The sequence below is a fragment of the Didymosphaeria variabile genome, assembly GCF_027946475.1.
Source record: "Didymosphaeria variabile strain IMI 356815 chromosome Unknown scaffold_6, whole genome shotgun sequence".
NCBI lineage: Eukaryota > Fungi > Ascomycota > Dothideomycetes > Pleosporales > Didymosphaeriaceae > Didymosphaeria > Didymosphaeria variabile.
This window is the reverse complement of record NW_026611625.1, coordinates 3525115-3550376: the sequence shown is the minus strand read 5'-3', so window position 1 is coordinate 3550376 and position 25262 is coordinate 3525115. Positions and strand designations below refer to the sequence as shown.

The 25262-nt window shown below is 53.2% G+C and overlaps 5 protein-coding genes across 5 annotated transcripts; 3 read left to right on the top strand and 2 right to left on the bottom strand.

The window, feature by feature from the left end:
• Positions 1-4829: 4829 nt before the first annotated feature.
• On the top strand, positions 4830-6576 carry N0V89_009076 (uncharacterized protein; the record flags this gene model as incomplete). The annotated part of the gene is made up of 4 exons (XM_056217829.1): positions 4830-4936; positions 5112-5235; positions 5288-6153; positions 6207-6576. The coding sequence occupies 4 exons, from the start codon at positions 4830-4832 to the stop codon at positions 6574-6576; spliced, it is 1467 nt and encodes a 488-aa protein (XP_056069385.1).
• A 2675-nt stretch (positions 6577-9251) lies between these two features.
• On the top strand, positions 9252-10511 carry N0V89_009075 (uncharacterized protein; the record flags this gene model as incomplete). Its single annotated transcript, XM_056217828.1, has 3 exons — positions 9252-9418; positions 9474-10179; positions 10233-10511. The coding sequence occupies 3 exons, from the start codon at positions 9252-9254 to the stop codon at positions 10509-10511; spliced, it is 1152 nt and encodes a 383-aa protein (XP_056069384.1).
• Positions 10512-11820: 1309 nt separating this feature from the next.
• Positions 11821-17526, bottom strand: SPO14 (Phospholipase D1; the record flags this gene model as incomplete). Its single annotated transcript, XM_056217827.1, has 1 exon — positions 11821-17526. One exon carries the CDS (start codon positions 17524-17526, stop codon positions 11821-11823), a length of 5706 nt encoding a protein of 1901 aa, XP_056069383.1.
• Positions 17527-18335: 809 nt separating this feature from the next.
• Positions 18336-19388, top strand: N0V89_009073 (uncharacterized protein; the record flags this gene model as incomplete). The annotated part of the gene is made up of 1 exon (XM_056217826.1): positions 18336-19388. The coding sequence occupies one exon, from the start codon at positions 18336-18338 to the stop codon at positions 19386-19388; it is 1053 nt and encodes a 350-aa protein (XP_056069382.1).
• Positions 19389-19797: 409 nt separating this feature from the next.
• On the bottom strand, positions 19798-24193 carry N0V89_009072 (uncharacterized protein; the record flags this gene model as incomplete). Its single annotated transcript, XM_056217825.1, has 3 exons — positions 19798-20436; positions 20495-23140; positions 23273-24193. 3 exons carry the CDS (start codon positions 24191-24193, stop codon positions 19798-19800), a joined length of 4206 nt encoding a protein of 1401 aa, XP_056069381.1.
• Positions 24194-25262: the final 1069 nt, after the last annotated feature.

The following is a 25262-nucleotide window of genomic DNA, read 5'->3' as shown; positions in this document are numbered from 1 at the left end:
ATGGACTGGAAATTCAACTCACTACGTGCGCACTCGGTTTCTCCGGTCCTGCAGCTTGAGGCCCAGCCTACACAAGTGCTCCGTGAGGCTGATGCGGGCGTTGTACACCACGCCTCCGTTCCTTACATAAGCGGACTTCGGACATGTGGACTATCGCCTTGCGTCCATCTGTGCACCTGAGGCTATTCGGCCGTCCTGAAAGCACCGTGGCTGAAGGCGTTAGCCTCTCCGTAGACGTTGATGGCTAAACAATGGGTAGCGTTGTTGAAGCTGGCTACGCTGGTGTGCCGGGGGACGCCAGACCATGCTTTGGGAAACATGGTACAGACTTATAGGACCCACGCCTCCTTGTCGGCATCAGCATCCTTCTAGCGTCACCCTGAAGAGGACCGACCCGCTGGTCCGTAGCTACGGGTACGTCCGCCACGAGAGCTAGAAGATATGGCGAAGACCTCGATGATGGCGCCATTCTGCCAGTCGAGGCGCGGGAAGTTATTGGGTAGGAGGACTTCGGATGAAAGCTTGAAAGCTTGACTGTAGAGACGGTGTATAAGTTGCTAAACCAGCTCTTGGGCACCGACTTGGGAAGGTTGAAGTGTCGGTTGGAATGTAACAAGGAACGATATCAGTATGCGCATGCACCCTCGCCTGTTGAGACCATCTTGAGCTACACTGCTTGCTGGACGCTGGGAAGGCATCTATTGAAATCGCTACACCTTGGTTGCGGGCGCATTGCCAAAAGATAAGCTGAGCGTGTGTGTGCAGTTCGGACGGCCATTGCACTCCGGCAAGTGAGCGGACCTCCGAATATATAGCTATTTTTATCACAACCCGCACTATCACTTCAAGTCTACAGCCTCGACGCTGCATCGTGGTGAATTTCCATCAATAGTGGGGAGAGCTACTTATCGTGAGGCTGCAGGTCCCCCACGCGCGGCTGCGGGGATGGGCCGCTCGCGTGCGATTGTGCAGGCGGCGCCAATAACGAGTTGTTTGGTTGCGCCAACGGGCGACGCTGGCGTTATCGATGGCATCGTAAACGGTCCCTTGGGTAGAACACGTAGCGCCAGACGTCCGGTTTGGTGTACTCGTAATATTGATGGGATGCGCGAAAGGAGGTCTGAGGACGGACCGGAATAAGGTCCATGGTCGTTTTGGGAAGGGTCGGGAGCGCGATAGGGAGGGGAGGGGATGGCCGTTCATAACGAAGGGGCGGTCCGCTGGCTGGTGCTTTTGCATCATTTCCTCTGTGCATTTGCCCGACTTGCGTCGCCTTTCCTGCTCTCCTGGCAATCGTATCTCGTCGCTTGTGCGCGTGTTGTCACTTTCACTCTCTCTTCACATTCCATTCCGATCGTCGTGGATTCAATGAGAACATCGTCGTCTGGCTTGCATGCACTCGCGATATCACCGCAGCTAATCTACGCACACGAACACCATGGAGCACATGGACAGGCTCTACGAAAGCCCCTTCGCGATCCCCCGTGAGGATATCACCGCTTTGCTCTCATCTGAGGGCTTCCAGCTGCTGAGAAGCTGTCTGGCTAAGGACGCTGAGTACGTACGCTTATGCTATCCCCACATCCCGTCCCGCCGCGAAACATACCCGCTCCTTTCAATGCGCAACAATTGACAGCTGCGATAGCTTCTGCGACTTTCACGCTGCATCCGACGCGCAGACACGGGAAACATGGCTGCTTCATCGCGATGTGCTGCATGCGCTCGTCATGCCTGTGGTCGAGCTGCACAGACGCGCCGAGGCGCTCGCAAGCACGGCGCTGTGCACGGCGAAGACTGAGGATCTGGAGCTGGCGTTTGCGGGAGAGGCGCGAGGCGCATTCCTCTGGCTGCAATGTTTTACGACTGGAGAAGAGGCAGACTGGTGCCGTACGAGGGGCTGTCCTGGTAAGCCTCGCTGCGCAGCAACTTCCTCCAGTCCTCGTGAAAACTAACAACCCCCAGCATGCATAACAACCCTCACCCTCTCCACCGAATCGCACATCCGCCTCACCATCGCCGCCTCCCTCGTATCCACTGCCTCCATCGCGTCGCGCCCGTCATCCCCGCACCCTCCGCCTCCTCCTCCCCAGCGTCCTCACCCCTCTCCGAAGACCCACCACCGCACTCGCTGTGCCTCCCCCATCCCGCACATCCTCCCCGCTCTCCGCGCCGCCCTCGACTCAGACCCCTTCTGGGGCCCCTCCTACTGGCCGTACCTCTTCTCCCGCGCGACCCAGCTCAGCGGCGGCATCCAATCGCTCATCTCCGACTGCGTTGATCTCGAGGCGCTCGTGTCGTCGCCCACGGCTACTTCACCAACCTCCGCCTCCCTCCTCCCATCGAATATTGCGCACGCCCTCAGGCCAACTCGTAGCCCAAGGCAGCGCAGAAGAGAAAGGCGTCAAGCTGCGGCGCAGCGCGCTGGCTAAGCGGCAGCTAAGAATGAAGGGCGAAGAGACGGAGTACATGCGGAGGTGTGCGCTGCAGACGTGGGCGAAGGCTAGTATGCCGAGTGTGTTGCGCGGAAAGATACTGGGGTTGGATGGGGAGAGGGGCAGGAGGGGAGTTGGTCTTAGGTATGCCTTGAATGGCGTGCTGAGCATGGACATGACAGGCGTATCTTGCGAGCTCTTCTCTCTGCTGTCAGCATTGGCATGGCGCAAGGAAGCGTGGGAAGGTACAGGGCAGTTCCGTGCAGAGATTGGTTTTTTTCTCTTCTGGGCGTTTACGGATGGTGAGGACGGGTTGGCATGGGATGGGTTGGGTTGCGGAGATACCACCACAGCATCACCTTTTTTCTTTCCCTTTTTCCTTTTCTTAAGTATACCTAGATGGCCTTGCAGCTCAGCTTGCCTTTATACCCTTTCTTTTCTCTTCGGAGCTGCAAGCATCGGCAAGGACCTTTTTTCTTTTGTAGCTTTGGACCTTTGGCGGGAATGCTGGACATGTCACACGTAGGACGATTTGAGTAATTTATATTGTACCGCTCTGTGCGCCGGGTCATGGGCTGTCCTGTTTGAATGCTGCCCGAAGCTAAGTGAACTAACCAAGATTGAAATGTAAGAGCTAATAACATTATTTCTGCTACGGCAAAGGTTGATGGCAGAGCGAAGAGGTGTGCGTTTAGATAGTAATTACTGAGTATGCAACGCCGCTTTGCTTGAGTTATTTTCGGTCCGGTCTTCATCACAGCCCAGACAGAGCAGTGGCGCTGGATGTTTGGCTCTCCGCTAAGCACCCAAAGGATGTAACGCGCGGGCACGTGAGCCGCCAACGAAGGATGATCCTGGCGTCGATCGGTGTGCCGTTGGAAGATTGCGGGCCGCAACGGTGGGCTGAGCGGATGAGGTGGTGGGCTGCTTATTTGAGGCTGTCAAGAGGTGGGAGGGTAGGGTGAGGATGTTTGATGCGCGAAGCGAGTGAGGCTCTGGTGGCCCTCGGTACGGGTGTTAAATTGTTACATATTGAACCTATTGATTCTATATGTGAACCTGGTTATTGGCTGAATTTTGTTGAGTGAGGTAGGTTCAGGTATGGTAGGCATTAAGATAGGGCACTAAACTGTTAAGGTAGGGAACATGATTAGGCTATTGAGCAGGTTCATAATAGAATCCATAAGTTTGAAGGTCAAGAAATTAACAATTGTACCGTGGGTAGGTGGTGCGGGAACTTTTACGAGCGATGGATATGAGCGTAGGCAGGCGATTGGTAATAAGCGGGGGGAATACGTCGGTTTCGGAGGGTATTGTAAAAAGGCAAGCGAGATATGGCTACGTTTGTGTTGTCACGTGTCACTCATCATTCTGCCAGACATGCCAGGGATACGAAAAAGGGACACTGCTTATCTCCAGTAACTCGTGAGAACACCAATGCTACGTCTCTCACATGGAAGTGGGATGGATAATAGAGCTGTTGCCTGCGCAGCTCTTCGTGCAATCAAGTTCTTTACGCGCGTTCCACAGTTTCATCCGAGGTACCGACACCACTCAACAACAAAACAAGCTCAAGTCATATCGCAGCCTTTCCCACAAACGTTTGCCTAAAGCAAGTGATAAAAGTGCCGAAAGATAACGTTTCTGACATTGCTTTAGCCTCAACATTAACATTGCAGGCATCAGGCATGGGGCATGCGTGGGGCTGCCATAGGTACCACGGCCAGCACTGCGCGAGGCCAATACACATATACACTCGAGCCCACAATTTTCGGTCATATCGGTCTGTGTGCATGACGTGACTTTCACGAGCCGACGTACAGCAGATGCTCTGATGTGCTTGTGATGTCTTATTCGTCACCATTCAATGCTGCTTTGTGGATCGCAGAGGCCACGAGATCAAAGTGCTGTGGATCACCTCACTGCGCTGTCAGCAATGAGGTTCGCGACAGGGAAGGTTACACGAGCTTGACATGCCCTGCGGCTGCGTACATATATTGCTGCCGCACGTTGATTGCACGAGGCATTTGATCGGCAATGTTACCACGAGCGGATTATGTGCAGGGAAGTCAAAACGAAGCTATCAAGGCTTGCAGAGCCTCGTGGTACATCGGTGAGAATTTTCAACTGCAATATCTCGCGCGCTGATAGTGGAGCGCAAGGTCCCACTCGTGAATGAGTACAATGAAGCAGGGGTTGAAATGTCGCAAAATCAAGGCAGAGGCCTTTCCGTCTGATATTGGAGTAGGCTTAAAGCGCTCACGGGCACGGCCACTCGATTTAAGAGCATTTGAACGCAGCGGTAGACTTTTAGCTTGTGCTTGACGCAGGGTCGAATCTTGGCTCTTACTACTTGGTTCCTTTGGCCAATCTCAACTGATTTTGTCGTCAACGACCATGCGGTCTTTGCTTCCTACGGCAGTGACTTCGCTTCTACAAGTCTGCTTCGCAGCAGATGCCGCAGATTGGCGGTCTAGATCTATCTATCAGGTCCTTACGGATCGGTAAGTTCAAGTCAGCGTCAAGTTCCCAGCACGCGTATCTATAACTGTATGCTCAAAGTTACGCCACATGTGATTCTAGCTCTGCTCAGACCATTGCCAGTGGTTCTATTAGTCTACGCAAAGACAGTGAAATGGACTCTTATCTCTCTTGTATTCCGGACTGACCATTCCACAGCTTCTCATGGACAGATGGCAGCACAACGGCGCCTTGCGATGTTGCGAACAACATGTACTGCGGCGGCACCTGGAAAGGCCTCGAGAACAAGCTCGAATACATCAAGAACATGGGCTTCACAGCTGTGAGCGCTGCCACAGCTCATACAACAAGCTTGAACTGAACGTGTGGAATAGGTGTGGATATCGCCCATCACGGAACAAGTGGCTAATGCCTACCACGGCTACTACCAGACCGACCTCTACTTAGTGAATTCAAGATTCGGTACCGCAGAGGATCTCAAGTCCCTAGCATCAACGCTGCATTCGAAGGGCATGTACCTCATGGTCGACATCGTGCCCAATCACATGGCTTTCCCCGGATGCCCCGACAAAGTCGACTACGGTCACTTGGGAACCTTCAACCATCCCGATCACTTCCACAGCTACTGTCCAATGCACAATATGGAGAACCAGACCGAGGTCGAGGATTGCTGGCTTGGTGACTGCAGTATGACGTTGCCGGACATCAAGACTGAGAACACGCAAGTGGCGGGCGAAATGAACACGTGGGTCAAGACGCTGGTATCAGACTACAGCATCGATGGGCTGCGCATCGACAGCGTCAAGAATGTGAACAAGGACTTCTTCCCGCCTTTCTGCCAGAGTGCGGGTGTCTTCTGCATGGGCGAGGTGTCAGAGGGAGAGGCGAACTACACGTATCCGTACCAGTCGTACATGGATTCAGTGCTGGACTATCCGCTATATTATGCCGTCACGCGTGTGTTCCAGCAGCAGAGCAATATGTCGGATCTGGTGGTTGGGCTGGCTGCATGCACAGAGAATGGCGAGATGGGGTGCAAAGATCCAACGCTACTGGGTACCTTCTTTGAGAACCACGATAACCCACGATTTGCGCATACCACCCAAGATCTCAGCCTCGTCAAGAACGCACTGGCGTTCACGCTGTTGGGCGATGGCATCCCGATCGTGTACCAAGGCCAGGAGCAGCACTACGCTGGAGGCGACGACCCTGGGTGTCGCGAGGCGCTGTGGTTATCTGGGTAGCCTCTCTCCCCCTTCCATACACAGAATGAATTGAACTAACCCTGAACAGGTTCAATACCACATCCCCTCTTTATAAGCACATTGCTCTCCTCAACAACCTCCGCAATCACATCGCGGCCCACAGGTCCACCTACCTCGGCTACCAGACCCGCGTCCTCGCGTATACTGCTACGGAATTACAGCTTCGCAAAGATACTATTCGCATCATATTGAGCAACCAGGGCGAGAAGGCTCCGACTTGGACGCTGAAGACGCAGGGGATGGAGTTCGAGAGCGGAAAGACAGTGGTAGATGTGCTGAGCTGCGCGAAGTATGGGGTAGATGGTAACGGCGACGCTGACGTCCAGATGGAAGCGGGTGAACCGGTTGTGCTTGTCGATGAGAGCGCGCTGGGCGGGAGCTCATTATGTGGGTATTAGATAGCGCGTGGGGGTGGTGATAGGTAATTTGCGGGTCGAGTGCAGGATCGCCAATAGTGTACGCATCTTAATGGGCCTAAAATAGTGTATGCGTCTTGATACCTTCTATTCACAAAGATTGCACGAACGGTAATGAGATGCGCAGGATGGAGGGGCACAAGGGCCAGAAAGAGCAATCGTGATGTTGGGCCGGTCTAACCTCTTCTTCTCTAGTGCAACATAGATCGGACGACGTCCATCCTTCCGACAATGCTACTTCATCTCACAAACCTCCCACCATCTTGCGCGGCTGTTATCAAAGCTCTGCTACGAATTTATGGGATCATGTTAAGGCATCGTGAGTCGCTCACTGACCCCACCATCCGGCCAGCCGTTTGCCCTGCGATGGGAGCCCACCCTTGTCATCTTTCCTTCCTTTACTTTGCTCAATCGTCTGCCATATCTTACAGGAGCGTTCATGTTTTCTATCACGTAGATGCTGTTGTCTCGGTATCATGTAAGATCATGCCTGCAATCTCACTTATCTCTTTTCCTTGATCTCTTTCCTCACTACCAGTCGCTATCGAGGCTTAAGCCTCCGCATTTGCTATCGTTACTTTGTTCTACACCCCGAATCCTTCATCTCTCATTTTTGCTACGTTACGCTTTGTAAGGATGCATTCACCTCAAATCAGCTCTGCTGAAGCTTTGCGCATCTATGGCCGGGTTGATACACAAACGCCCGAGACGAACGCATCCCGCGAAAACTGGTATCTGCAAACCTTGCTTGAAGGCTGTAAATTGAGAGACCGAGATGGCACAAGCATTGAGCAAGTCAAGAAGCGCGCTCGTTGCACCGCCGCGCCAAAGCTGGTCTCGTAAGGCCTTGCTTCAACCGAGGTGAGCCACACGTCTTTCACTTCGTCAACGCTCTTTCCCTTTTCAACTCGCGCCCTCACCACACGCCAAATCCTTGCTACACCACGCTCTATCAATAACCAGCTATCTTTTGCCTCTATATATATTATTAGTTTAGAGCTAATTCTAACAATATACCACGTACTATCGGGCGTCGTGGCCCGCCGGTTATAAATCGGCAATCCCCTCAACTGGCCACTGAGGGGAAGAAGAGAGGAGGGCGCGAGTTCGAACCTCGAGCTTGAGGGAAAGTCATTGGCTCTAGGACGACCCGTGAAGGGGCGGCTATCCAATGATGGACATGCCATAAGTGTGACAGGGTCTTATAAGCAACGTCCTCTCTTTTTGCAGCTTTTTTCTTTTGGCCTTTTCTTTTTTTTCCCCTTGTTTGACTTGTTTTTATCACACACAAAGGTATCACAGAAACACCCTGCTTGCCTATCTATAACTTCCTAAGTAGATTGTAGGTCTTAGATTATCACACAGAATAGCAACCTCGAAGTGGACCCGCTCATGCGGGACTCACCCACGATCTACACAGATAGAATCGGAGGTTGGATGCTAAAAGTGAGCGAGCAGAGCCAGGCTCAAAGCGATCTGACACATAGGTTCACAACTGAGTGTATATAGGCGATATTTGTCGTCCAATATGGAATGTGCGGTAAGCTACCATCATCGTGAAGTATTACTGTCTCTGAGTGTTTTATACACGTGGAAGAGAGACATCGCACTCATAGTCGTGAGGGACCCGGAGACTAGTGACTGACTTAGCACCCTGCAGAGCCAGAAGAATAAAAGAAGAAACCGGTCGTGCCGCCCTTGCATCAACTTGTCCGTCCAATCTCATACTCGGTTCGCATTGACCATCAGCATGTGATATCACATAAGTAATCCGATAACACATATAGCTTTCCTTACCCCTCCGCATTCTCCAGAAGGAATGGAGTCACTGCCGCAGGAGACAGATATTCTGCGATGGGAGGTGGTCGAGCGTTCGCGCCATATACCACGATACGCTCTTATCGCGTATGGATAGGTATGATTTATCATAACTTATATTGTCTGTGCGTTAATCCTTAAGTTGTCTTAAGCGGTTCCAGAATACGCCAAAAGGAGTAGCAGTTCCTGTTTTTGGCTGACCATTCATCACACAAAGCATATTCACTCGTCTATATTCGCTTGACTGGTACCTTAAGGCCGATATCCGTCTTCTGAGTCTAGGAGACTGCATTAGAATGGTTCTTTGAGTGTCTTTTTAGGAATGTCAAACTATCCGTATCCCCTAAAATGCGTTTTCGAAGCCCGGAAGACGCGATTGCTTGTGTTCAAAGTCGACTCATCACGACCACGCCAATCATCTTCGTCACTCTTTCAGTTCATTACATACGGTAGAGAATCCAATTCGCTCCAACACTCTCGTACGCACCATTCACTGCCTGCACTTCTCAGCCCGCAATCATGACCGTGCTTCTAGTATCATACCCGCAGTTTCAAGTACAGTGCATTCAACGGATTCACCTGCAAGTCACCTCACGACACATTATCGGCCTACATCTCGTCGCCGTTCCGAGAGCAAACGCACTAGCGCGCTTGACGAGAGTAGAAAAGCTGCTGTCGCCTTCGTCCCACACGCTCTTCCCCCGCCAGTTCAACCACCATTCCCTGCGCGCATCTCACATCTGCGACTCTCTGCGCATTCTTTGGGTTGTTCCTCCACTCTTTCGTCGTCACTCACGGCTGCGTTCCCTCCCTCGCCTACCCCACCACGCGCATCCAGCATGGACGGTTATTCGCGCGGACGTCAGCTAGAGCAGGAGCTAGCCGCTGAAGAGCACGAGGAAAATCTACCTCAGCTTAGACTGCAATGGCAGCATCTCACTGAGATGCTCGACATCAAGCTGGCGAAAGTCCCCGCGCGATTGTTCGCTGATGGGCGCAAACCAACGTAAGTTGCCCAGCCTCTCTGAAGCTTTATTGAAACATTCGCTGACCCACTACAGAATTCACGACATCATCAGCTGCAGGTATAATCGCTATGATCTCACATTCAGAGATATCACACTCACGCACCCTGACGTGTGTTTCCCGGCGCACATCCCGAGGCTCTGCACCCTCGTGGACCTCTTCGAACGATACGATGACATTGAAGCCCACAATTTCAAACCGCGCAAGCTCGACGGGCGTGGACAAGCCGATTATCTTGTCTGGTACTGGCAGCTTGACCAAGACCACTCCTTCTCGCGAAAACACCCCCAAGTCATGGCGAATGTCCTACTGGCGCTCATGGTCCAACGCGAAGAGGACGTAACCCGTGACATGTCTCTATGGGCCGACCAGCTCGTCAAAGCGTTCATGTACTACAACTTCCGCGTCCCAAATACGGGCCCAACAGAAGACTTCCTTCAAATGTGGCGCAATAGCAATTGGGATCTGATCAAGTTCGGGAGTACGAAAATCAAGCTTATCAAGCATAAGCTGGCACAGCTGAGGGCGACCATTCCGAAGACACGTGAGGAAGCTCAGAAGTTTTTGCAGAGTCACATAGACGAAGCCATACAGAACCCAGATGACAGTACCTACGCTCTATGGTTCTTCCTGGAGTCGGATTGGGAGATGAATGAGACGGACAAAGAGGCGAAGGCACGCTTTGACTCTGACACGGATGCCCTTGCTGACGCCTTCGCTATGTCCGGTGTCACCCACGATGTAAGTTGCCTTCGGACACATGATGCTCGCGGAAATCACACTGACAATCCCAGATGCCTGCCTACTTCACTGTTGCCGACCTCGAAAAGCCCTTGGTAAAGGCACTGGCAGAGCCGACCCGGAAGGGACTTGACCATCCGTGGAACCGTCACCCTGGACCAAATCCCGTTCGCGTGGAGTGGATGGACCAGAACCTTGCGCTACAAGCCATCCTCGGTGATCGCCTTGATGTTCTCCTTGCTTCGCTGTACCTCTCTATCGGATTGCGGGCCACTGAAGCTGCAGTCACGGGCCGTCCCATGCCGTTCACCGAGGAAGATTGGGATTATTAGTTAGATGATGGCCAGGGGCGTGAGGTGTACCAGGATGCAATGGGTTTATGGCGTTATTTGGCAACTTTGCCGGTTTTTCTGGGCCATAGTGTTTGCAGACTGAGCATGGCGTTGTCTGGAAATTAGGATGCTTCAAGTAGAGTTTACCCAAATTCTGCAGTAGTCAGCCGTTCAAATGATTGGATACCATAGAACCTGTCTTATCCTCTCCTCACGTGCATGTCTTGTACTCTCCTCACATCCACATTTCATCCTCTTCTCACATGCATGTCTTGTGGTACTTGTGAGGAGAGTGATACTTCGTTGGATGGTATGAATCTCTCCACTTGAGTTTCACACCTCTGCGTGACCAGGTAAGAGCCTTTCAGCTTCAGTGTGGGTGATCTACTAACGTATGCTCAACATTGCGGTTGTGGCGTTTGCTGGCACATTTGTATCTTTCAAGGCCATGGTGTCTGTAAATGGACATGCCTTTTTTTTTTGAACAAATGAGGCGCATTGGATAGGTGTCGCGAAACATTGACTGGATGGTACTATAGCTGTATGAACAATTCAACATCATCGTAAACACATCTGCTATTATGTGATCTAAATGCAGGCATACATCCTGCATTATGCTCATGATGGACATCGTTTTTATCTGGGAGGCAGGCTGCAGCTCTCAACTCAAGAGCTCTACATCGTTGCGCGATCGACTATGAAGCATCTTAACGAGAGTTGTATACTTGTATACGTTACCACAATATTAGGATGTTTACACTCTCGGGACCCCAAGTACTCCACACCTCTCCTCTACAGTCGTACAAGAACACGAGCCACATCAAAGCATACTGCAGCTATGCCACGATCTTGCAAATCTGCATGATCTCAGTCTGCGTCATGGATGGCGGCGGATTTGCATCCTATCAAAACATTTCTAGCATATGATACTATGTATACCAACCCCACAGCGCAAATCCAGCACCACCTATGCAAACTTACAATCTAAGCTATGAATATGCCAATGATCAGGTCGAATTACATCTTCATCAAGATTAGTCCCAGCAACAAGATGGTCACGGATATACTCGAACGCCGGGCGAAATGACAAGGAAAGACAAAGCAGACCGTAATAACAGCAAGGAAACCGAAAGCGAACGCCAATCGCAATGCTACAAGGACACAAAGCACGCGAGGAAAGTATTATAAATATGACAGACTGCGAAAGCAAGCACCGTGCAATCCAACATGCGCCTCAGCAGGAACAGACAAAATCAGTTGCTGTAATACTGTTAGCATCCACTCGTCCACAGTAGGGCTCGTCGACTTACTAGATTTCCAAAGGCGCAATCTGATCGACAGAGTAGAGCCAGCCCCCATTGGTCTCTTCCGCCTCCAGCCACTCATACGGCCAGACGACAAGATGGCCCTGCACAAGGTCCAGCAGCTTCTTCGCGTCCTCCTTGTCGAGTAACTGCTCCGCGTCGCCGGCATGGAACGCTCGAGCACTGCTCTTGGTCGTTGCGCGGCGCCGCGAGCGCTTGCTGCCCATAGTGCTGGCATGGTTGCGCAATGGCACGCCATCGCGCTGCGGTTCCGAGATAGTCACGGTGCGCGGGCGTCCGTTCGCAGTCGCAAAGTCATTAGTTGCCGTGGTACTTTCAGGCTCGGGAGGCGGAGGAGGGAACGTGAATGTTTCCGTTGGTGGAGCTGGGTTCATGGGTGAGACAACGGGAGGATCGTCGCTCGTGCTGGTGCGCATCGCGATCTTCTCGTCGATCTCACCATTAGCATGGGTGTCTACGCGGAGCGAAGTCTGCTGTCTCTTCTCCTGGTCTTCCGCCCATTGCTCGACCTTGCCAAGCTTGTTGCCGTCATCGCGGGAGTCCCTCGACATCTTCTCGTTCAGCTTCTCACCCAAAAATTCGGCCGCTCTAATAGTGTTACCGGGCATGGCAACAAGCTTTTCGGCCGTGGTACTGACAGAGCCAGCACCTGGCGGTCCAGTCTTGCCCGGAGATTCTTGCTGTTTGCGGGTGGACGATTTGCCTGCGCCTTGAGCTTGGCTGAAGCGCTCGGAAAAGGCGGCGTATTCTTTGTATTCCTTCCATGTCTTGACCTCATTGTCCGGCATGCAACGGAAGACTTGCCGGAAAAGCTTGGTGTTGTTTTCTGCTGCAGCGTGCCAAATGTCGAGGTAGAAGGCGTCGTTCAGTGGATCGCGCATGCAATCCTCTGTGACAATAGGTCGCCGCATCTCAGATAGGAGAGGGTTGATGATAGACGATGATTCGTAACTGAAAGTGCGCTGCAAAGGCGGGCCCCCGATATCGGTATCGTCTAGTGCAGGTAGGGAGGGCAACTGGCTGAGCTGAGGAAGGCCAAGTTGTCTGGTATCCATACGCGGCAGCTTTGGTGGAGGCAGGCCAGCATACCCCTCAGGAACGCCGCTGTGCGCTGTCGTTCTGCTCGTAGCAGTGTTACTGCGGCCTCTTCTTGTGGAGCTTTTCTTTGGCGTTTGAGACACCCCCTCAGCCGCGATATCGTTGATCAAAATCTCTTCGCCCTTGTCATTGATATACGAATCACGAGCACGCGAGATGCTCGGATGCCTATTCTCAATCTCGCGCATGTGATCTGCACCTTCACCGCGGACATCCTTCTGATGTGCTGGATTATGCGACACCCTCGCGTCGGCCGTGGGCTTCTTGTTAGGTTTCAGGTGCGGATTGTTCTCTTGCTCCCAATCAATGTCATGATTGAAGCTGTGAAGCTTCTCAGCTCGGGTTATCAGGTCATCTTCCAGTCGATGCTTATTCTCTGTCAGTTTCTGTTCGGTCTCGCGGTCCCCAGTCGGAGACGAAGGCACAGAAGACTCGCTTTGCAAACCGGCGCTATCATCTTCGGATTGACGGCTCTCCCACTCTTCTGCAAAGATGTGATCTACATCGATACCCAGATGCTCCCGCATGAGACGCATGCGAAGCGTGTGAGGGAATTTACCAACTTTGTAGGGTTCCCCGGCCATGTAGGAATCAAGTACTTCAGTGTCGCGTACCACAGCTGCAACTTCAGAGTCGCGTGAGCCGAGCATGGAGCGCTCGTTGATATTTGCAGATCCAATGATAGCAACGCGATCATCAACGACCATGCACTTCGCGTGAATGTAAAGTTGCTCTGTGACAAGAGACTTCTGCGGACCAATCTCTCCCCAAGCTCTCAAAGCGTAGAATTGAATGTAGTCTTCGGGCTCAATGCCAGCTGCACGTAGACGGCCAAAGATGGACGTTTCGCCACGGCATATACTACGGTACTGGCATGTCATGATCAAACGGACACTGCTGCCTTCCTGCTGGTCGACGGTATTCTGGAAACCTGGCATGAGCGGAATGACGATGCATGCCCTCCAGTCCTCTTGGTTTTTATGCGCGCGTTTGATACGATCCACAATAGCATCACTAATCTTGTTCTCGATCTTCGCGCCTAGGACCTCGCAGCTGCTAATGTAGAACTGATTCTCGATATAGACAAAGTGCTCCGAAGTTGAAATCATCTGCACGTACGCGTTCATGATACTATGCTCGGTCTTGTTAGGTGTTCCTAGCGACCAGGATGTGGCTGAACGAAGAATCTGTACCTCGCACGTTCCATCTAGACCAAGAGCCTTGATGTCGGCAGGATCAAAGTCTGGCGGTGGAAGTAAGAATGGAGTTGGACGGGAAGGCTTTCGTTGCCGTAATAAGTAGTTCCAACGTTGAACAAAATGGCGAGTCAGATCTCGAGCAGGTTGGCCAACGATTTGCATACCAATGTCGTGCCAGGGCATACGCGGGACCTTGCTTCGATCATACATCTCCTCGTAGGGCTTGTCGAGATTGAAGAAGTCTTGAACCCTAGGGTTGGAGTAGTCTTTTCCAGGCCAGAGCTGGCAGTGGTCGGCATCTTTAGGATTGTCATCCAATTCAAACCCAGTCAGCTTATCGTCGGTGACGACATGCTGAGGTGTATCCCATCGGCCAAAGCAAAGGTCAACGCCACCGCAGAAGGCGATGGTATGGTCAACCACGCAGATCTTCTCATGATGCGCCCAGAAGAAGGTATTCTGTCGGATCTGGTTTGGCGATCGTTGGACGAAGATGTTCGGGTGCAGGTCAAGCAACGAGTATTTGGAATACTCAGAGTCAATTGGGATGGCCGTGTTGATGTTGCGATACATGATGACAAAGACTTTCACGCCTTCTTGCGCTTTCCGTTGTAACAGACGGTCAAGTCTCCATTTTTGACTGATGGCAGGCGGTCGTCGCATGTATAGTTCCGGGCTCAACCACCAATCGTGGATATAAATAACGTCCTTAGCCATACTTATTGCGCGGGAGACATTCCACATGTAGTCGCGACCGTCTACCAGCCACTGCGCGTAAATGCCTTTTCGGACAGGCGCAAAACTTTGGAAGCGATGGGGATTGTTCCATTCGGTGTTAGTCGACATAAAGCGGATGGACTCCTCGAACTGCTTGAGTTGCCTCTCGTTTCTGGCAAGCAACTTCATCTTGCGTTCCGAGTTTCTCACCCGCAAAAGATGGTGTCCAGTTGCTGATGCCTTAGCTTCACTGGCAATATGCCGAGCCTTCTTTTCCCGTAGACCTCTCCCTTTGTCGTCAATAGTGAAGTCAGAGTCGACGAGGAAAACATCGTAAACGTTCATCTCCTCGGGTGAATCGACGCAAACAATGTAGCTGTGGCGCACGAGAAACCACTTGGGGGAGTGTCGTGTTATGAAAGGCGACGGGGTCCACTTCTTCCTAGCATCGACACCTTTGGAAGACTGGATCATCATGAGGCCTTCCTTTCCATGATAGCCACCTTCAGCAGCTAATCGCACGCCTAAGGCTGATAACTCCAGAAATTTGCATAAGCGATTGCTTTCGGGCCGGAAGATCAAGTAGGTGATGAGCTCCTTCAGGTACCTTTCCAGCTTCTTCCGTTGCCTCTCCTGATAAGCTTGCTGCTTGTTCTGCTGAGGCACTCCAACGGCCCCTGCGAAGCTGCCTTGTCTAACAGCTAATTGGCCGATGAAGCTACCACCCTGGTCGGGACTACCGATGCTGGATTTACGACGCGCAAGACCAAGGGTGGACTTCAGTCGACTCGGTTTACCAGGACGATCAGTTTCGTTCCCTTCTGCATCGTCTTCCTCTTTGTCTTCCTCTTCTTCTTCCTCGTTCAAGATACCATAGCCTCGCCACCCACGTAGATAAGGAATTGCACTGCGAGGGAAGCGTGGGAGCTTCGGGATGTGATCATCTTTCTCTGGGTCTTTCTCCTCGGACTTCTCCTTGCCTTTCGCAGTTAGGTCCTTTTTCGCATCCTTTTTCTTTGCGTCTCGGTTCAGGAATGAATTCTGTTTTTCTTGGAGCTTGAACTTCAGATGCAGGTTGGCAAAGTCCCTGACGGATCGCTTTATGACCCACTTCATGCGAGTGAGCCCACTGCCATATTCCAGTTCGATCTTGAGGTTGATGTGACGGTTTTCTGGTTTGTCTTCCTTACCCTCCTTCGATTCCAGCTGTTCCGAGTCGATAATGGATACCTTCAGCTGCTCCAGCAAAATAGGCACGCGCTTCCGATCATGCTCGTCGCGCTGAAACATACTCGCAAGAAACAAGGCAGCGGGTGCACCGGCCAACAGCTCAGCCATGAGCTCAGCGGATTTGGCGTGGTCCATCTGGCGGTCGGTGGCCTTTGCGCTTTTGGCGAACACCCTGAGACTGTTCTTGATCTGCTTCCATTTTTGAGCGCTGAGACTTGACGTACGTTCGCTTCGTAGCCGCCAGGGTGATGGCTGAGGCCCTTCATTGCTGCCCCCGCCGAACGCTGTCAGTCTGCGCAGATGACTCGGTCGTCTTTCACCTTCTTCCCCTTCAGTGTCGTGGCGGCGGAGACCACCATAGGAAAGCCCTCTTGCACTGTGCAAGCCCCGTGTCCAGGCATTCTCCTTGGCCAGACGATCTCGGCCCTCATCTTCGGACACGCCTTGTCTATTCTCGGGGATATCGCTCATAGTGCCGCGACGCATGAAGGTTGGTCGGTGCACATGGCTTGCGGTTGGCGTAATATTGGGTGAATCGCGGTCGCGGGAAGCGAAGGTGGTGTGTCGAGGCGTCGTGGGTGCTGTCTGTGTGCCTTCTCCGCTATCGTCGAACCACCGCCGGCTTTTCCTTCTTCTTCTGGCTGGTCGTGAAGGACCCTCTCCTGCGCTCTCCTCAGCATCGGCATCAGCCTCGCTGTCGTGTGGGTCGAAGCGGAACTCATCCCGCTCAGACGCAGGTGAAAGCTGGCCGCGAGGCGAATTATCGGTGAGGGCGCTCAAGCTCCGCCCGTGTCCTTGGAGGCCCATCGGATTAGCTGCCAATGCCTTCAGCTTGGTCATGAGAGAAGATCCCTGCCGCTCCCGCTCCTTGCCCTTTCCATCTACATCCTCGCCCTCCCATGACTGCTGCCGCGAATGCGCATTCTGTTGCTCATCATTGAAGGTGGTGTTCCGGGCGAACTGCACACTTCGACGTCCTTTCGGCGCTGCATCAGATTCATCGCCTTCGACTGTCCCTCGTCTCGAAATTGGGGTAAATGTGTGTTGTGGCAGACTTGGAGAACCATTCATGTGCCGAGCTGGAGTCGGAGGTTCTTTGACGCTCGAAGGACGGTTCACGAGCTCGTTCGTAGGCTGCTGCTTCAGCGCTGCGGTAGTGGTGTTGAAGGGAAACTCGTCTGGTTCCTCTGCTGAGAGAGGTTCGCCGGTAGGGGCAGACCGCGTTATGACGGGCGCGCCGTTTGGGCTCGCGGTCGGCGTGTGTTTCGTCTCATTCGTGGCGATGGGATTGCGTAAGGAAGAGCCCCGTAGCGGGAAGCGTGACCGGGCGGCGTCAGTCGATAGAGTCGACTTATCGTTCACAGAGCTACCATCTTTCCTTGCAGGGGAGTTGGAGCGCGGGCTTCGGCCCAGCGGAGAGATGCCAGACTCAGGCGTGTCGCCCATATTGGCGGCGGTATGGAGGGAAGAGCTTTAGATAGAGAGGGAGAGCATCTACGCGCACGAAAGGACTGGGTCAGCAACGAGGTCGCGCAGAGGGGAGATTCCTTGGTACTCGCGTACATTAAGCGGGTATAGCTACACTGTAACCTTGGTAGCGGATGCTGCTAGAGTCCATATATACAGAGAAAAGCACTTGATTAGGTCGCCTCAGCAAACAGCTTCTCCTGCTGTTGGCCCGTTCTTGAGAGGTGTTCGAAATGTGCGTGAGCGACCCCCATGCAATCTCACCATGAATCGTGAACCCCTGCAGGCCCGGAGGCATGGGCCCACCCTAGGCTTAGCGTTGCGGACTGCCGCGGGAGTTTTGACCTCTCTAACGGTCGTCTCGTCAATCCATCGTTTAGATCAGCATCACCAGACACAATCTATGCAGTGACAAACCAGCCTTGTTTGCCGTCATAGCTCCCAAGAGTTCCGTCATCGTCCGCCGTAGCAACGTCTCCACTGATCAGCACCCCTGAGCAGCGCGTTGGGGATCATCATCAATGAGCGCCAATCCACCGCCTGGTGAGATACTGAGCCAAACAACACGCTGCGCAATGTAACGCCGTCACCGTCACAACATCTATACTGAGGACACAGCGCGGATTGATCGTGCCCCAAAGGCATGTCGCGACATCACCATGATCCCTGAACTGCCGATTGCGAACCTCGGCCCACTACAAACCCCACCATCATTGATGTCTTCAGTCGTGTCCAACTGACCATCCGACTTACTATGACAGCATCCAGCATCTGAGCCCAATCCCACGATGGCAACAACAAACAACCCTCTCGAGGGCAACCCGTCCGACCTACCCGCCATCTCCATACAAACCTACACCATCGCCGGCATCGTCACCCACGTCCACGGCCTCTCCGAGCTACCCCCCGCAACCTCCACCGTCGCCTGCCTATGGCTCCTCCATCCGCGCCTCCAGACCGCCGAGAAGATGGCGCCGATAGCCACCGCAATCATATCCGCCTGGAACGCCCGCATACACTCCGGACGTGCAGGCAAGAACCCCCCAAGCCTCATCGCCGTCTCGTTCGACCAGCGCAACCACGGCACCCGCTTAGTGGACAAGCTGCACAATGAGGCATGGAGACAAGGCAACCCGCGCCACGCACAGGACATGTTCGGCTGCATCCACGGCACCGCGACAGACACCAGCCAGATCATGGACCACCTCACGTCGTATGTGCTTACTTCGCCGTCCTCGCCCCAGATTACACAGCACTTCGTCCTCGGCATATCGCTTGGCGGCCACGCTGCCTGGCATTGCATACTCGCCGAGCCTCGTATCACCGCTGCGGTAGTAGGCATCGGATGTCCCGACTACACTCGCCTCATGGCCGATCGCGCGCGTCTCTCCAAGCTGGACTCGTACACGTCGAGCACACCCCCGGGCGCTGCGTTCCTGGGTAGCGCAGATTTCCCCCGCGCGCTGCAAGATGCCATTGCGCAGTACGATCCTGCAGGACTCCTGCTACCGGGACACTTCAATCCTACGGGGGCCGACCCCGAAGTCGGCAAAGCGGCGACGGACAGGATGAAAGTGCTTCTACGCGAGCGGCTACATGGAAAGCGGATGCTGAATTTGAGCGGTAAGGATGATAAGCTTGTTCCGTATGCGACGGGCGAAGCTTTCCTGAACGTGTTCACGCGGGCACTAGATGAGGAGCCGAGCCTAGACGTGACGTTCGAGGATGTTTTGTTTGATGGCGTGGGACATGCGTTTCCGCAGGCGATGGTGGAGAAATCGGCAGACTGGATATGTGGGCTGTTAGAGAAGGGGGAGGGTACCGTTACTAGTAAGATATAGATAGGCAGCTGTTGTAGGAGTAGCGTTACAGATACTGTAAAATGGTGCAGAGACGCGGAGTAAACCCAGTTTTATCGTGACTAGCATCCACCCTCAAAACCTGTGATCTCGACCTCAGGCCCAGAACAACAGTGGAACGCTACATCCGATACACGTTACAATTCCCAGCCCCAGTTCTATCCATCCTACCTGTCTGCCAATCCAAATCTGACTATTACCCTATTCAAAGAGCCTCCAAGACCAAGCCTGCGACCGCGCAAGCGATGCCATGCCCAGGGTATACAACGCCCAAGAAAAGCAAGAGCCGCCTCATAAATCATGTTTCGTAAAGTCATACCGCCCCAGAGACTCCAACACCAAAGCTTTCACCGCCTTGAGCACAGACTATGACTGACTGACTGTGTACCGTCTATGGCAGACTCCTCCTTGCGCCCCTCGTCCTCTTCGCCACATTCGTCTCCATCTCCATCTGTCGCTGCTGCTCCTCCTGTGCCGCGGACGCCTGCCTCGTCTGCCGCTGCGTATAGGCCTGTCCCGAGGATGCCGAGGACGGCTGCATCGGCTCGTCAGCCGCCTCGGTGGCCTTGCGCTTGCGACCGTTCGGCATCTTGAAGCCGAACTTGCCCCTCTTGGTTGCAGCTTCAGATGTGTTACTGGGGCCCGCGTTAGGAGTCTTCAGCCCAGCTGCTCTAGCCGATGTTTTTGCTCGAGTCGTCCGCGGTGTTGTCTTGACGGCGGTGTTCGGCGTCTTTGGTACCTTCGCGGGTGTTGCTGCTTTATCCTTCCCTTTAGCCTTCGATATAGAATCGATGGTACCATCCGGCTCTGCATCCACGAGAATCTCTTCTTCGTCGACTGTTTGTACGGCTCCTTGCACGGGGGTCGTATTAGCAGGGTTTCCGACTCTTCCATTATGTGCATCCCCTCGTGTTACTCTCTTACCGTAGTTAGTTTCGAGAGCCCAGTAGACGGGACGGTTTGGAGAAGTCTCATTGGCGGCGGGAGACGCACCATTTTGGGTGGAGGTGGTCTGTTCCTCTTCATCGTCCTGCAGCAGGGTTAGTTTGCCTTCATTGGATTTGTCAGAAATGTAAGGGGGCACGTACCGTTGAAGACTCAGTGTCTTCCCGGTCTACTACTTCCTCCTCCAGAACCTGCTGAGTCGCCTTCTTTCCTCTTCGACCCTTGGACGGTGCAGGTAGCTTAGTTTTACCTTTACTACGGGACGCACTACTCGATGTCTGAAAGGCCACATTTTTTTGTTTCTTCCTAGTGGGAGCTTCGTAGTCTGATCCCGAACTCTCCTCTGGCTCATACTCTACAGTAGCGTCAGGAATAGCCCTTGCTTTTTCGGTTGTAGCTGGGCGCGTTCGTTTCCTGGGCACAGATTTAGGAGTACTCTGCCCAAACTTGGTCTCGATCAGCTCATTGAGGTCGGAAAGGTCAGACGAAACCGTTGACTCATCGTTTGCGGGAACGGAACGAGGTTCGGGCGTTTCACGCGGTGTGTCCTGCTTTGGTACCGGTAGATGCGCATCTGCGGGTGCTGCCTGTAAACCAACCTTGATAGATGCGTTCGCGCCAAGAGAAGCATCTGACTCCGGATCACACGTCTCGACAGGTAGCGCACGTGTGGCTGGTTCTGATTCGTATGGCGACGGAGGCAAGTCGAGCTGTTGCTCCAACATTGTTCCTGCCCATGGCGAACTCTGATCATGTTGAGGAATGTTCATCGCAGTAGGGATCGACGGTGCTATTGTAGAAGAAGACGCAGCGGCGGCATGCTCTTCTAGCCCAAGTAGCAAAGGCTGAGGTGTCCTTTCCTCTGAGTCTGCAAGGGTTCCATCCTCAAGTGGCAAGGAAGGTAAACTAGGCGACTCCTCAACTGACACGGAAGGTCTACTGGGCGTCTTCTCAGGCGGAGAAAGATCTGCAGAGCTTCCGCTGCCGTCTGAAGATTCTGTCTCGGAAAAGTCCACCATATCGTCAGGTTCCTGTAGCTCGGCTATCGCATTTCCTGATGTTGGTATCGATGCCATAGCTGTATCTTCTACAGCGCTTGCGTCGTCGTTGGCGCCGTCGCGCGGTGCAACATTCCAGATCTGGGACTTGATCTTGAGCGTGAAGGGACTGCGTTGTTTCTTGCGTTCTGGTGAGTTTGAAGCGCGGATCTCTTCACCGGATACTTCGACCTCTTCAGATTTAGTCATGGGACCAATTTCGTCAGCATCGTGGTTATCCTTCGGAGTTTCCATTCCCTCAGACGATAGTAACGCTTGCTTGAGATTTTTCTGCTGCGGCAACTGTGTGTCCTTTGGGGGATCGCTAAGCTCCGGTTCGTCTGGTGATGACGGCCACTCGTCTGCATGTTTTGAGGTAGAACCAGAGTTGCTTCCGACGGCCAGGTCCATCTCATCGCCTTGAACACCCATATGATAATGCTCAGCCTTTATCGTTTCGCTGCACGATTCTTGCTCAAAACTCTTCTGCTGTGGTGCTTCGACTTCGCTGCTGGGGGTCATAGAGAGTGACTTGTTTTGAAAGAATGGTACTGGAGGAATGTCTTGTAACGCAATATTCGAGCCGATTTGGACATCCACGTCCACCTTATCGTGTTTAGCACTGATGTTGACGTCCTGCGTGAGCCATACCTCAGTGGACGCTCCCTGCTCTGGAACGTCATGCTGCGGTAACTCTGGGTCAACCTTAGTAGGGCTAGAGGGCATTTCGTCTCGCAATGACGGCACGAGCGATGATCCCTCTGCGGCAAAACCCGCAATGCTGTCGCCATCCACCTCATCGTTTCTACCACTCATATTGACATCCTCCGCCAGCCCCACCCCAGTAAACAATCTCTGCTCCAGAAGGCCAGGCTGCAGCAACTGTGGGTCGACCCCCGGAGGGTCAGATGGCGATTTGTCCTGCAACGACTCCACGAGCGATGATTCGTTTGCGGTAGAACCTCCAGTGCTGTCGGCATCCACCTTGTGATTTTCATCACTAATGTTAATATCCCCCGTGAGCCCCACATCAGTAGACATTCCTTGCTCTGCAACGTTATGTTGCAGCAACTGTGGGTCGACCTCAGGAGGGCTAGATGGTGCTTCGTCCTGCACCGACTCCACGAGCAATACTTCGTTTGCGGCAGGACCGCCAACACTCTCGGCGTCCACCTCAGCCTCGTCTGAAGCCTTTGAACCATATTCAGTCGCTGACACAGCTAAAGTCGATGGAAGTGCCAGAACCTCAGTCGAGTTCTGTAGCTCACTGGTATGCTCCTCCGACAGTGTTCCGGATGGGCTTTCTTGGTCCATCGAGTTGAAGTGCTCCAGTATTTGGGCTGCGACCTCATCGTGTAACGATGGCTGGATCGGTGTATCGGTCGAGATTATTTCAGTGCTGCTGTTCGCAGCGATGTGTGTATTTGCTGGTGAGGCCTGGGCGGGTATGTCTACTGGCTCAGCAGTTTCGGTGCGTGGGTGGATGGCGTCGGTGTCTTGACCATGTTGCTGTTCAATCTGTCCAGGCTCCTCCCCATTACAGTCGAAAAGACTGCCAAGGTCGTTCACATCGGTTTCATCAGCAGCAGTATTGGTCTGAGGCTGAACCTCCCCGAGAGTTCCTTCGTCGTTCGGCATCTGTCCTTCGATTGGCCTATCAACATAGAGTTGTGCCACTGCTGTGTTACTTGGTGTAGCGGCCCGGTCAGCTATGTGTGGCAGAGAGATGGATTCTTCCTCCGGAACAGCGGACTAACGTGATGTTAGTAACAGCATCAAAAACACAGTACCAGGATAGTAGTCTGGATATGCCAACGAACCTGGTGTAGGTTATGTAAGGGCACACAGCACTCAAGTTTCCGAAGATGACAAGGTGTTACTTACCTGCACGAGCAGCTTCGCGTCTCCCTCAATCGTCCCCTGTATGTCTTTGACACCGGATGCCTTCTCCGCGGAGGTTTCACGCGGCAGCATCGAGTCTGCCTCGACCGCATCGCCAAGTAGCGGGCTTGATACTGATTGATATGCAATCGGGTCGCGGGAATCAGCAGCTTCGAGCGACCTTGTAGAGATGATTACTCCTGGGGCAACGACGGCCTTCGGTGGTGGGCCCTCGATACGTGGCGTTGAGCTCTCTATGCGATCCTCAGAGGCTTCAAGTGGTGTTGGGTCTGCTGGAAACGGCAGGGTCGGAACAGCTAGCTCTGCGCGATGCAAAGACCGCGGTGAAGATTCGGATATCAGAGCACCCGTTGTTGGTCCCGCGTGTATGAACCCTTCGTCGACAGCCAGCTCTGCTTCGGTGTTGTCGACCCTTGGGGACGCGCTGTGCGGGAGAGTTTGCGATGCGGCATCCGACAGCAGAGTATCTGCTTGCGAATCCTCAACCGCGGGTGTCAAGAGTTGCTCCTCGCCATAGGCTTTGACTTGTTCCTGCTGTAACCCCAAGGTGGGCCCTCCCCACTCGAAGCTGTCGATGGCGTCCCGACACTCTTTCCACGTACAGGGGGTACGCAGGTCGTCAGCATACTCGTAGAATTCTGGAGGGTAGAGGCCATTTTCGACGCGGCCGCTATCTGTGAACCTGAGAAAAACGGGGAGCGGGTCGTCGAGCTGGATTCGAACTCCAGAGCTCATGGCCTCCAAGACCTTGGCTCTTGAATAGTCTAGTTCCTCTTTGCCTAAATCATGGTCAAAGTCCGCATCATGCAAGAAAAAAGGATCGCTTGTGTTCGGGGTGATGGGATGAGACAGGGCTGCAGAGGGCTCCGCTCCAATTCGTAAACCAGGTGGCCACGACGCCATCTGGGCTACTTTGAATTGGCGTGGATGATAAACAAAGGAAATGAGTGTTGAGTCTGACCCGAAAAAGCACGCGACGGAGTGTTTGTGGTGACTCGTCGCCAACGGGGGCGTTGCCCCGGTTGCGTGAGTGGGTGAAGGACAGTGTATATGTGGGCGACTAGTTTCTGGGGAGCAACAACGCGACTTACCTTAAGCGGCCGTGAAAAGGGCTACTGGCTGTGCAGCTACCTTCACGTCCAAGGAGACCGCCAAGTGTCGTCGAACTCTGCCGCTGTAGAGGTAAGAGAGAAAAGGTGAAAACTGGGAAAGCTGGCATGAGAAGAAGAAGCTAGCTGTTGCTAATGTGGCCTTCTTAACACAACTGTGATAGAGTGAATTGAATGAGACATGCATGAGCGTAAAGAGCTAAAAGAAATATGTAGATCACGTGACAACGCAATGCACCGACCCGGTGACGCTGAGCCTTACCATAACAAACGCCTTCATTAGGAAAGAGCATTAATTACTTAAAGCGCCCGAACAAGGGCCTTGAGATCGTGTGTGTTCCGAAGCTCCTGGCTACCGTGCTTCCGGGTCGCTTCTCAGGCCGAGCTCGCGCTGAGTTCTCACTTCGTCATATCGGGATGGCATTAGAGATGGAATTGCCCGTATCCACGGGAAGTGCCAGCACCCTTATCATTGTCAGCACCAATCAGCTTCTGCTCGACAGACCTCTCACTTCTTTCCTGTATCCGTTGCGCAGCAGCAGCAGAAAAGGCTCGCTGGCCAACACACGATCTATTCGTAGTATAAGCAACATGTCGGGACCGTGCGCTCTTGAGACGGGAGAACGGGTACGCACCGCCATGCCGACAGTCACAACGAAACCAATCGTAGGCCCGACTACTTTACAATGACAAGGATTCTGGTCCCTGAATGTCTGTCAGTCTCGGTGAGGTACATTTCAAGAGCGGGATCTCGCGTACGTCCCGCATTGGAAGCAAATGATTGGTACAGGGATGCAATCCATTATTGGCTATTGCGGTTCGCAAGCAGTAACAGGGATCCGCAGGTGGGAGAAACAACAGGA